We start from the raw sequence: 14,577 nt of genomic DNA, 5'->3' as shown, positions 1-14,577 counted from the left end.
AAAATGCGTTATCTTGACGATGTAATAGGCAGTAGGTACGAATTATAGAAGTTTAAGTTTTTTCTATCCATGAATATTATATAAAGTAATTCATCACGGTGTATTTAACCATATCTTAACAACTTGAATTTGATAATTTTCAATTATTATTTGACAATCATAGAAATATATATAATATTATGCACTAATATTATGTCTACAATAAATTTTGATCTAAGAAAATCTATTGTTTTGTCATTCAAATCTTTCATATTTTATAAAATAAATTTATAATTTTTTCTCGTTATAACATTGACTTCATACAAATACCTATTTATATTTTGTCGATTCATTGTTTATAAGAAATTTATAAAATTGATTAATTATACTGCTTCCATGAAATTATAAGAAATTAGGAAAAAAAACAAACAAGTATACAAAGTTGAAATAGGAGATTAATATAGGTAATTTATCTAGGTATAACAATGTTCTTTTATATTTAAATACAGGTATATCCTAAAATTAATCAATTTTCCATAATCGAATTTAAAATAAAAAACAACGCATGATATTTGTATAGAACTATAATAAAAATAAGTTTGATATTGTATTGTAAGGTTATCAAAGTTTTAGAGGTCTTTGCACTATTCGTAATCAATATCTAATGTCGTAAAATACTATTAGTTTAGTCGAATGTCAAAATGTGTTAGAAAATTAATTAATAGTATATTTATTTATTTATCACAAGTTATATTAAGAAACATTTTTAAACAAGATTAACATAAAGAAAATTTTTTTTTTTTAAATTTAAGGAGTTAGCAAATTATTATGAATAAGTACGAAAAAAAAAGTAGGCCAAGGAAATAGTAAAAATATAATATAATAGGTGGTCTGATAAAATAAAACACTCCTAGATTTGCTTTATATTATTTTAATTTGCTTATTAATAGAAGTAAATATTATTTAATAATTTATTAAAATATTATATGCTCCAATATTTGATCAAACATCTTGGAGTAAAAATATGGTATAATTTATGATACGGTTAAATCAACAAATCACGGTTATTCAGATATGTATATATTATATATTGTAGAGATTAGCCAATAACTAACATTATTAAAAATATTCCCAAAAAGGTATATACTAAATAATAAACATATTATATTTGATCGTATAAAACATAGTTTCTACAACTATGAAAGATAATATAATTATAACTATACCGAGTTTAAATATAATATACTTACATTTGAGATTGACCCTTGGCGTCACTTTTTTTCTTCTTTTTGGGCAACGCAGAGCTTGGGCTTGCGCCGCCGCTCATCTTAGTCCTAGACTCTTGGAGATCATATGGACCCAGTCTGTAAAATAAACGAAATAATTAAATAAATATTGCAAATTATTTAACTAACTAGCTACGTTATTCTAATTATATTCCAAAAAAGATTCTTTCTAAATAAATAAATAGTTATAACTCATTTGATATTTTAAAATAATTATAAGTTATGCATGTAATTGTTAATTTATTAATTTATTCAATTGGCATTTTGAGTTTCCTCGTTTAATTGATTTAATTAATATGTATTAGGTACCTATTGGCTATTTATAGTGAATTTGAACAATATTTTTAACACATTGGAATAGATCAATATAATTTCCCGAACATAATAAATAAAAGGCATTATCATCAAATTTATTAAAATTTTGTTTGAAGTTCGTATTATTTAAGCCTATAGATAATTAAAATAATTTAAGTTAATAATAACTTTAAAAATATTATACAATGCATTTAAATTCAGACAATTTTGATTAATTACCATGTAATAATTAAATAAATAAAAAATATAAATTACGATTTAAAGGTTAAATGATAAAACTGTTTGTAAATATTTGTACGACATTAAGTATATTATAAAACACTATTTCATAACATTATAACAGTAATAAAGAAATGACTAAGTATTTTGTACATGTATAATATGATTTAAGCCAGTGTCGTCATTATATTGGACAAATTGAAAATCATAATAAATTAAAGATGTTATGCCGAAGAAATAATGTATTGATTAATTACATATATTCACATTGTTATAATATATCATAGCAATTGTTTTGGACATTTCAAATAATACACTGTTAGCTAATTTTCATTAATACATACATTTTATAATTTGATTAGCATATTTTTATGCTGGTCGTAGAATAAATAATTAGTATAAATAAAAATGTTTAAGTAGGTAAAAAAAGGCATTTTTTTGAATCAAATGTTATAGATAGATCATAGGTTGACTAAATATAAAAATAATGGGATCATTCTAGTCAATTTAATAACGGAATAAGATCACGGGTAAAATTATAAGTATTGAATTACAAAAAAGTAATATATTTAATGGCCCGGAGGTAACTATAGAAAATATATGTACTGAAATGGCGCCTCTGGTGGATAACAATATAACAATATCTGTGCGCCAATTCAAAATTGACAAAGAGATAGGTTGTAAGTGCGTTATTCACGTTTATTTGATAAATTTTGATACACGAGTAAAAATATATTACAACGAATGACATAGATCCCTTATAAAATTTATAATAATACATGCATTACTATATCTCACATTTCATTATTATTTATTATATTATATTGTAAAGTTATATTTATGGTAAGGATGTGATTTCTTGTTCATCGTAACCCAACCACCCTGTTGATTTATTGACCTAGTTATATAAATTACATATATATATTACACAGTAGATAGTTTAATATTGAAAGGGTTGTCTCCGCCGAAAAGGGATAAAATAATATTGACTACCATCTTATAACTTAATAAAATATACAACAGGTTTAAAGTTTAAATTGGCTGAAAATATACACAAACGCTGTTATATATAATTTACTGGTTCATCATTAGTTTAGATTTAGAACATATATGTTAGTACAAAATTATGTGCTGTTTTAATGCGTGTCGTGTGAAAATATAATTAATCAACAGCCAGTTGTAAAGAAGGTTAGGATTTATTTTTTTTACACAATGTACTTGTGTATATATATAAATTTTATATAATAATTATGATAATAAGGAGAAATACAATTATGGAGTATTTTAAAACAAATTAAAAATAATAAACTCAAACCGTTGTCCGTTAACAGCACGTGAAGGGGAAGTTTAAATGACTTTCATTTACGTCATAATATAAAAATATAATTTATACTCACTGGTGATATAATATAATATAATATTATATACGTGGGAAATTAGTATTCAATAGGGTCTTTTAGAGTAATCGATAATATTTTTTTTTGTGTGTAGTACAAAGGAACACTTGAGAAACTAACCCATTCATTATTATTGAATTTTTTTGTATGCCAGATTATTATAAGAAAAAAAATCACAACAGAACTATATTGTAGTATAATAAATAATAATTAAACCCTAATTTCATATAAATAACTCGTCATAGTAAGTTTTCTTTAGTCTATTATTATTTGATTTTCACGAAAACAACATTGGCCAAGTATTATGATACTTATGACTATCGTGGAATTCTGTAGTTTAAAAAAAAAAGGATTCCGGTTAAAAAGTGAATTTTCGTGGGTGTTTGTATCTTATATCCTAAGCAATAGTTTTGTACACCCACGACCGTGATTGACCTTGAACTAATTTAGAGACCATACTAAGACTATACATCGAGGTTGAGTCATATGGGAATTATACAGATGTGATACTGTATGGATTTATTATTTTTTTTTTGTTTTACTAGTAGTTTTTCTTCGTTAATAAATCCTTGTGATAAAATATACAATTAAATGAAAATTAAAACGCGACACGTAAATATTGGATTATGTATGTATGTTTTAAGATTTATTCAACACGGGTAATGTTTACAATTGCTATATATCTAGTGTAAACACTACGTGATATAGGTACATCCACTGTAAAATTACAACGAGAAAAATGATTTGTGCATGTATGATGTTCATGATGCTATACACTAATTTAAAAATGTAAAACAATATTTAAATTTACATAGGTACTCTACAAGATTAGTTTAGCATTTAATAAAATACAATAAGTGCAAAATCACACATGTTTTTTTTTTAATATTTGGTTAGATAGACATTTTTGATCAGTAGGGGATTAGATACTTTATTAGTACACACTTGAAACGAACAAAAACAATGACAATAATTATAAACAGATACAATTTTGTATATTATCAGGAATGAATGATGTATGTGTTGCATATATTTATACTTGCAGGGTCCCGTAACGATTAGTGATTTACTGAGATTTTAAAGTAGTGGAATGCTTCAATCCACCATAAGAAAGACAATAAACCGGGAATGGCCAGAAGTAAATTAATATTCATTCGCCGGTTTTTTATCGTAGTAAATTGTTTATGAATGTAAGTAAAAATATCCAGAAGATTTGATCAAATTTTACTAATTTACGAAAAAAGAACATTATTATTAATAGGTTAAACTATATTTTACGTTCAAATTAATATTACATCTAATTATACATAAAAATCATCTATAATTATAAAGTTAAAGAATTAAAGTTATTAAACCCATCTGGAAAACTGGAACATTTGAGATAAGAGAGAGGATGGTAATAATAATATAATGTGTATCGGAGGATAAATAACTTGTAAATTGGAATAAAATATTTGGGGGCCTAGTTATTGCAGAAAAAGATACGGATAAAGAAGGATTTATATATTTTGTTAAATAGTGGTTTTTATAATCACCTTATCCAGGGCATTAAAATAATTATTCCTGAAGTATATGTGTATAAAAACCCTGTATCGAAAAATAGACGTTATGAGGCTTTTGGAATGCATTTAATATGAAATAATTAGTTATTATTATTTAATAAACTAATTTTAAATGGTTATATTTATTATAACCATAAATAGTGTTGTGTAAAGTCAACACAATAAGTTTGATAAAATTACTTAATCAGCACTCATGAATGCATTCACTACTACTATCAAAAAAAAATTTAAAAAAATACTTTTATCATAATATATGCTAGTAGACAAAACGGATAAATATTAAAATATTGTGTTATTATAAGATTTTCAAATAATCTCTAAAATTTTATATATCTACTTTCAATAACATTTTTTTTAAAACACAAACTCTTAGATATTTTTTTCAGGGAATGCTATAATATAACTGTTCATTTATGTCGATTACATTGAGAGCTATTCAAGCATTTCTTGTACCGGTAAACATAGCCATAAAACGACAATACTATATTACAATTCATGTCAGTAAACAAGTTCTCTTTGCATCGTCCCAGACTAGTTTTCCTAGTTAAGAAAAAGAAATAAAGAAGAAAAATAAAACTTCTCATTATCAGTATAATTTACACTATAAATACTTGTGACATGATGTTACCTACTAAAAATATTATATTTAAACACAATGGGTCATTGACGCGGTTATTGGCTCTTCTTACCGAATAGATGTCTCTCAAATAGAGGTTCTGACTGTTCAAACGATAATTTGTAATTAATTATCAATTAAACGTATCGGAATCATTTATAATTATAATCCAAAATCGAGATAAAGTTAATTATCATACACATTACAAAACTTTATCAAACTAATTATTGTACCTCAATTTGATATAATGTAGTATCTATATAGTTATGGTGTATTTAGTATTAGCTAATGATATAGTGAGAATTCATTAGATTTTCAAATTTTAACTTTGAGTTGATATTTTTACTTTTTGTTAATTAAAAAATTACTTTAATTTAAAACCTCGAGCATTCAGTTATGGCAGTAAAAATTGTTTTATTATAAAATAATATTGCGAGTGGGTATTATAGTTGTTTTAGTCACGATAATAATTTATATTATATATAGTAAATCAATGACAATAAAGTTGAAAATTGATAAAGTACAACGAAAAAAAAAATGTATGCCATTTAAGAACCATTATCTAATGGAAATAAAATGTGAACTTTTGAACATTTCTAAACATAAAATTATTATTTCATATCTTTAACATTTTTTAGAGGTCACAATTAGGGTCTTACTCAAACAACTGGCAGTTGATGTCACTGCTGAAATAAAAATAGCCAATCAATGTAGTTTTATAGTCAGAAATGGGCTTTGGAATTATTCAATATTTGTTGTAGTGTGAAATTAGAAAAAGATTTAATAGATTTAGATTTGACGTTCAAATATTTATAATTAAAACACTCGTATCAAATAGTCGGTTTGTTATACAAAAATCATATCATAAAAAAATAAATATGATTAGGTACAATTTAAAATAAAATAATAGTTTTGGGCTACTTATTACATACTAGAATGTACCCATATTTTTACTTACACTTGCATTATTTATAAATTTATAAATTTCCAGAATGTATTATATTAGCTATTGGCCGATAATTATGTACAATAAGAGCTGCAGTTTAATATATGAGTAAAACGAAATTCTAAACTCATGTGGTTGGCATCGGTACCGTTGTATAAGGTATACATGACAACAACAGCGACGATTATCAAGTAGGTTTGTAAAAATTGAAACTACCCAAACAACAAAGCAGATACGCGCGCCGGATATAAACGACGTTCACGGAGAAAAACAAATGATAAACCTATATATTACGATGATAAAATATTATATAACATAGATAGATTTCTATGTTACCTATGCTAAATTAGGAATTTCAAATATAACGTAAACAAGATAATAAAAGTTCGTCCGCCATGTTAAAATTTTCGTAAATATAAAAATTGCAAACTATTTAGGTTATAGAACATTGAAATACCAAAGTTACACTCATTATGTATGCGAGAACTGATTTGTCAACCCAGACAATTGCAAACCAATATCATATTCATCCGATGACACAAGTTTCTTATATAGGTATATAATGTTATAGAAATCAGTACTAGATCTTGAACTCTGGGGACCACGGTGCAAAATACAATTTTGAAGCCACTCAATTTATTAATAGTTTCAATTTGTAAAATTTAAAATAAATATTTAAATATTTAGCTGTTCAAATAATGTATTCACTCCTTGAACATATGGTTCGTATGGTTTCACTGTTGTTACATGTACCCAACTAATAATCATGTATCAAAATTGTAATTTGTATTAAAAATTTGTACAAAAGTGCTATATAGGTTACCAACGGTATCAGTCATCGGCATACCAAACTTATGAAGGATCCTAGTTATAAACTTTTTTTATACAACAAATTATCAATTATGAGCGTTGATCGTGTTGACGATTTTAGGCTTCTTTCTCAGTTTGTCAGCTCATTGATAGCTGTTGTTGTCATCACGAAACCTCTCTATTGCAGTTGCTCATTGTCATACGCTTCGTCAAAAGTTGAGTTTTCTTTTAAATTTTCAATGTCTTGGGCTTATCATACATCCACCGGACCCAGGGTCTTCCTATAATAATGGTCGTTTTCTATTTATTTTGTCAACTAAAACTTTTTTTTACAACTCGTCCATCCGCTCTCCAAACATATTAAAACTATTCCAGACTTTACTTTTTATAAATGATATAATATTTGGCTTGTCATATAACTTCTGTAATTCTTGATTTTTCTTCTTTTGTATATTTGCTGAATTGCGTTAGAGCTTGGACCATATATGTTTCTCAGTACCTTCCTTTCGAAAGTAATTAGTCGTCTGCTGTCTCCTTTGGTCAGTGACCATGTTTTACTCGAGTATGTGACAATTATTAATATATTGTAAATAACTATGATTCGTTGGTAGTCAGAATTGTGTGACAGTAGTTTTGATTTAAAGAGTTTCATAATATTGTAGTAATAATGTAATAGCGGTTACCGCATGCTATTCGATCGTTAATTTCTTCGTGCATGTCGTTGCTGCTGTTTATGCTAACGCTTAGGTATTTAAATACATATACAATTTTTTAAAACCATAATTATCAACTATTATAATATGGTCTTCCTTTTGCCATCATTAAGTATTTAGATTTTTCTTCGTTTATATTATACTATATACGATCTATATAGTTTTACATGTTTTCAGGTGCTTAGGCGTAGTATATTTTATAACTTCATCTCTCCCGTTACCAAGATGTCATCCGTGTACGTCAATATTACCCGTTTTCCGCATATTTTTATTTTCGACTATCCTATAAATCTCTCATTACACTTTCTTGTATTAGATTAAATAAAGTAGATGATAAGGCATTCCCTTAACGAAGATCTGACTTTTCCTCGAATGTTTCAGACGTTTTTTTGCAGAAAACGTACTCAGCAAAAAACTGTATTGTTATGTATTCTTATTATAATTTTTATTATTATTTCTTATTATTTTTTTTTATAGAAGATTTACAATCTTTTAAGATTAGGTTAAAAATTTGTCGATAATAAAGCTTATTATTAGACTTAAGATTCACACAGATATGCACCAAAAAATGACCAAATAAATATCAAAACAATTTATTGTCGACTGAATTATTGAATTTATATTTATTTGTATGTATCTATTATACATTTTTATCTATTTGTATATTTCTCATATTAATTATGTTATCCGACTGGCGATCGTTTAATAATAACTAAAGATTTAAATGATTTAATAATATATTATAGACAGTCGTTATTGAGAGCGACGAGCGCACAGCTTATCATGGGGAAAACTCAATGGAAAAGTATACAACAATATTTACATTTTACATAAATATTTAGATACCGATAATCATAATAATACAGGCGTTTTGAGTTTTAGATTTTATTTTTATAAACAATTTTTGCAGAACATAGCAAAAGAAAAAACACTTAAAAACGTAAAATAATTGTACCAATTATTTACCGTACCGGGTATGCCAAACACAATTTTGGACGCGCCGCACACACCCCCGCCGGCAAATAGGATTTTATTTGACCCTGTTGTTAATCACGTTCGACTGGTCGAGTATCCGAAAACAAAATAAAAAAGACGTACAACAAATGTCACAGCAGCGTGATCCCAACGCCCGATCGCATAATATAGAATCGCACCCGTACGCAAATCCTCGCGGCGGTCATCGCGCGCGCCGCCAAAAAAAAAATGTGCGCGAAACGCGGCGACGCAACACAACAATGGCAACGGCGACATTTCGAAACGGTTTTCCATTATTGCAACGCGTGGAAACGACGTCGCTCGAACTCTTTCATTGTTTATGAACATATAATTACTGCGAACAACAATTCGCCCGAGCCGGGCCAGTTTTACGCATTGTGGAATCGTTGCGGACCGCAGCAATAGCACACACACACACCATAACATTATCATAGGTGAGTCGGTGGCTGGCATAGCAACTACATAATACATTATTATTATAAGCATTAGTGTAGCCGCCGCCGCCGCCGCGGTGTGGTGCGTAGAGGCCACGGGCGATTCATGGTCATTCCCGCATAGGTTCGCGAACGCGCGCGCAGCACGCACGGTGTATATACACACACGCGCGCGCGTATTACTTTCCCACTTCCTACGACGGCGGCCCCGACGACGACGACGACGGCGACCACCACCACCATCACCATCGCCGCCACGGCCGGCACCACCGCCGACTCTACCCCCGCCGCGACGCGTATTAAGTTTACACAATGCGGATCGCCGGGGCCTATACCGTTCGTCTCGTTCCGTCTCGCTCGTTCGCCAGCGGCCGGCCGCCGCTCTCTGTCTCGCTTTAGCGCGTAACAAACGTGGTCGCTCGCACACGATGCGAACACGCAAACGTCAGTCACACACACACGCACAAACGGAATATTTTTTATATTATTATTATTACTATTATAACGGCGAGAGAAATAATAGCCATCGGATATAATATAATAATAATATTATGCGAAATATATATTATACATATATAATAATAATGATAATAATACGAAACGCGCCAACAGCGATCACTTTTACACACGACGATAAACCAGAGTGCGTAATAATATGATACATATATTATGTGTATAATAATAATAATAATAATAATATTAACGTGGCGACGACATGTGTGCGGGTAGACCGAGTCGGACGCGCGGCGACATCGGTGGTTGCGTACGCGAGGAGGTGGGGGGAGAGGGATAATAAGGAGTGGGAGTCGGTGTGCAAGAGGGGGGGGTCAATATTGAGCGTAATAATATGAATATAATATACCTATACACATATATATGTATATATATATAAATATATATGATAATGCGTAGTGTGAGATGGAAATGAAAAAAAAAAATCGTTTCGCTAAATAATCAGTGTTGCCAAGTTTTAAATAATGTAAATGGTTATTTTTCTGTTCGAGTGACGAACTCTCGAGCACGACGCGTCTCGGTGGCGTTATTTTATTCATTATTAATCATCCGTCGGCACACGGCCCCCGTGTACGGAGGGGCGGGCGAGGTGGTACCGCCGGCGATTTTCGCCAAAACCGATATCACAAATACTACGCGCCGCGTTTCGTTTTCATTGCGGTACCGATTATATACACGATTAGCTGCAGCTAATATTATATCCGCATGATATACAATGTGTGCGCGAATTTCCGTACGAAAAGGGGGAAAAAAACGATCTCCCTCCAACCCCCTGTTGCCAAATCACAGCGTATCTGATGTGTACTACAGTCTGCTATTACTACGTTGCGATCACTGGCGAGCGTAAAAAGACGCTGTTTAAAATACGTTTTAATTAATTAAATAAGTAGTATAGGTATCCATACTGTGGGCACGGCTCCGATAACGTTCGGCGCACAACGGTTTGCACTTTGGTTAGCGACAGTGATTTTTTATCAAATCTATATAAAACGCAAAACTATTATTGGATTTATTTTTTAGTAAACTATTTATACAATAAGCTATAACGTTCGTGATGAGTTGGGTAAATAAATTTATCCAAGACTAAGACAACGTGGCTTTTTAATTAATTATTTTTCAACGTCGGTACGAGATATCATATCTACGAATCTACCCAATAATTTATAGTAACATTACACACGTCAAAATACCTACGTATATAAATATTTTTATTATTTTCATGACTACACAGTTCATTGATTTCTTCTTTTGCTTACGATTTATTACCTTACGAGTCAAAATGAACAGAGTTTTATATACATTATTATTGTGTGTGTATATATCGTTTTAAATTGTTTACTGCGAAACATTCATATACATTTTAATAATTATTATTTATCATGCATTACTAGGTAAACAGTAATATTAATGTCGTTTTTGCAGAATTATCTTCAGTATTTGGTATACCGATAACCGTTTACTTATGTATTATTGTTAAAAAAAAATAATAAAGTTTTGAATTATTATCAAAAAATAATTTATACGCGGATAATGTTATACATTCGCGACTGAACGTTTTCATTAAAAATATTTTTATATCACAGTCCCATTGAATATATTATATAGTATCATGTATCGGAGATTAAAAATATAATACAAACAACAATATAATATAATCATACACGATACTCAACCGAATCACCCTGTATAATAAAGAAAGTAGACGTCGATGCAACAGTTTCCCCTACCCCGTGCGCCAAATAGCCAAAGTATATTTTAGTTCACTCTAAAGAGAGGGACAGACAGACACACTAAGAGAAAACATTATGCAATAATACGCCGCCATTGGCAATTGACATTATACATTACTATCTGTTTATATTGTGACACCGCCGCCGCCGCCGACGACGACGACGACGTCGTTGCCAACGTTGTGTTATTGTCCCATTCTTTATAATATTATTAATAAAAAGTAACAATATAAAATACATGTATAATACATAGACAAAATGGTAATTATTATCAAAAAACGAAAATCATATTATCGATTTGTATTCCACGCACAACGTAAGTGCATTTAATTTAGGTCAGTAGTTCAAGTGCTCTGCACGTAAACACAGTGAATATAGACGATAAATCCGTATAATCGGAATTTGGAGATAAGCTCGGTGGCGGCAGTCGACCGCAGTTTTTTTTTTTTATTGGGATTCTCACTTCGATCGGACGGCGCAACGCGTTTTAAGTTTACCTTCGAGGATGACACACGCCGCGTGGGATAAGGCGCCGCCGTAATAAAGCGCGTACGTTGCGCAATGAACCAATAACACTAATAATAGGTACGTTGAAAATGCGCAATGATCGTACCGGCAATGCAAAATACTAAATCGTCAGCACATGAATAATAATTCGAAAAATAAATAAAGACGCAGCCGAACGACTTCGATAATCATAATAATACAATGTCTAGACCAAAACATAAGTCGATAAACAATAACAATATATGTAATAATAATAATAATAATAATAATAATACCTAATAATAATATGCAAGTGTGCAAAATTAGCAGGTGTACATGTTCGCGGATAAATGCATTATACAGACGCACATGACGCAGACGTAGAATTATTATTATTATTTAATAAGTAGACTGGCTACTATTACGTCTGTGACGTAAATAATATATTATTATTATGTATATAAAACAAAAACACGACCTAGGATCATCGTCGTGGTCGCGATATGAAAAAAATCAAATCAAATCGATTGAAAAAAAACTTAGCCGCAAAACCGGTTTGCAAAGTATTAGCTACAGGCAATATAATATACACGGGTACCCAACAATGTACACTAATAAGTACGAATTTAAAAACAAAAGTATTGGCGCGGTATCGGTATGGTCGATCGATGGCAACAGATCGGTTATAAGTAGGTTGATAATATAATAATATGTGTGTACTGTGTATATTAAATTATTATTATTATTATTATTATTGTTGAACATTATATAATTTACATAATATAATATGACATGCCACTGCTGTCGGAAGATGGTCTCTCTCATTTGAACTTGACCCTAGTCAAGTAACAACGACGTTGCACTATTCCGGCGCGGTGTAGACGAATATGATATATTATTATTTATTATTATTATTATGTGCATTGCTCGCGTGCATTATAATATGCTCTCCCTCGCAGTTGTTTTTATACACATCAAACCGATCAGATATTATATTATAATACACACTACACGCACAATATACGCTTTTTACAAAACACAGACCATTCATATTAAACACACGGATACGGCATTCCTATCTATACTGAACATCCACTTTTAGGTCAATATAACGGCGAGAGAACCGATGGATCTTTTTCACTCAGAAACTTTTGAGCGATAAAAAAAAAATTAACATTTAAACAGAGAAAATAGGCATAACGACGCGACGTTACGGTTAACAATGTTATCAGTTGTGTTGGCATAAAGATTTGTATACAATGCCATATCCATAAATTTAATATCAATCATAATCATATGGGTACAGATGTGTATGACAAAGGGTGGTTTTTTTTGATATAATGATGCCCCTGTCACATACGCTGCAACACCCTCCGACGACATATCATACATATACACTACACCTATACCACAGGACACAAAATACGTAGTTATACCTCACACATAAACAAACGTCTATGCAGTATACACAATACAGATGCATCATCACAATATAGATAATATACAATATAAATTGAATGTCAATCTTTAAAATAATTTAGCGAATACCATTTTATTCTTAGACTTGAATATGTTTCATTGTTTCACAAGTCAATATATGTGATCACCATCATCAGCCTATTCGAAAAATTACATAATTTTTTATATACATTGGCCACGATCCATAAAAATCATTCTCTCTTATTTTATTTTAGATTTCAGATCTATTTTATCGTACTTATTAAGTTATTTTATTTTTATAATATACCTTGTCAGTCGTCTCACTAAGTCATCTGCAGTATATAAACATAATACATATGTGTTCTATAAACATGAAATCATAACGTATTACGAAACTATTGTTAACTGCTTATAATGAAAATATATGTTTATTGTAATCATTATATTATATGTATATTATAAACTCGAGTCATAATATAAATAATTTAAATATCAATAAAAGTCTACTATAGATACCCGAGATAATATTCTTACTTTTAAAATTGATGATACATATGTCAAATCACCCTTACATTAAAATTAACGATACAAAACGGAACCTACATATTTGCTATGCTGAATGTTTTGTGAGAGGGATACAATGACGTATTGTGGGATGAATATATTAGTTATAGACGTTAGGCATAATAAAACTTGTTTTTACTACCCGTCTACTATCAACTTTATCTGTAGTTATTATTGTTTTGTATTTTTTTATGGTATCGTTTTTAGTGGTCTCTTTGGTAAAAGAAATGAGATTTGATCATAATAAGGATAATTACTCTTTTGTTTTAAAATTTAACACTAATAAATCGGTCCTGTAATGATTTGTGGTAAAAGTTAAAATAAACGCAAAAATGTATACTTATTTTAGCGTCTCGACCTATAACACCCGGGTATAGTATTAAATAGTTTTAAAACAGTGTAAACTATGAAAATATTTTTTTGACATGTAATTACAACGGCTTAACCTGTTAAAAAGTTTTGACACAACAGTATAGAAATTATAAGCATGTGTCCTAAACTAAATTAAAGTTTACCAGTATAATTATAATACATATGGGTAGGTAGTTTTATTCGTAAACAAGAAATACGA

General features: G+C 29.8%; 1 protein-coding gene across 1 annotated transcript in view; it reads right to left on the bottom strand.

Annotated features, from left to right (window-relative positions):
• Nucleotides 1–14,577, bottom strand: part of LOC132924295 (nuclear receptor coactivator 3) — a 39,883-nt gene that overhangs the window by 15,166 nt on the left and 10,140 nt on the right. The window contains 1 exon segment of the mRNA XM_060988519.1: nucleotides 1,230–1,343. Coding sequence (XP_060844502.1) covers nucleotides 1,230–1,343 — 114 coding nt within the window.

This window comes from Rhopalosiphum padi, chromosome 3, assembly GCF_020882245.1.
Source record: "Rhopalosiphum padi isolate XX-2018 chromosome 3, ASM2088224v1, whole genome shotgun sequence".
NCBI classification, from domain to species: domain Eukaryota; kingdom Metazoa; phylum Arthropoda; class Insecta; order Hemiptera; family Aphididae; genus Rhopalosiphum; species Rhopalosiphum padi.
The sequence above is the reverse complement of the archived record's forward strand: the minus strand, read 5'-3'. Positions and strand labels throughout refer to the sequence as shown.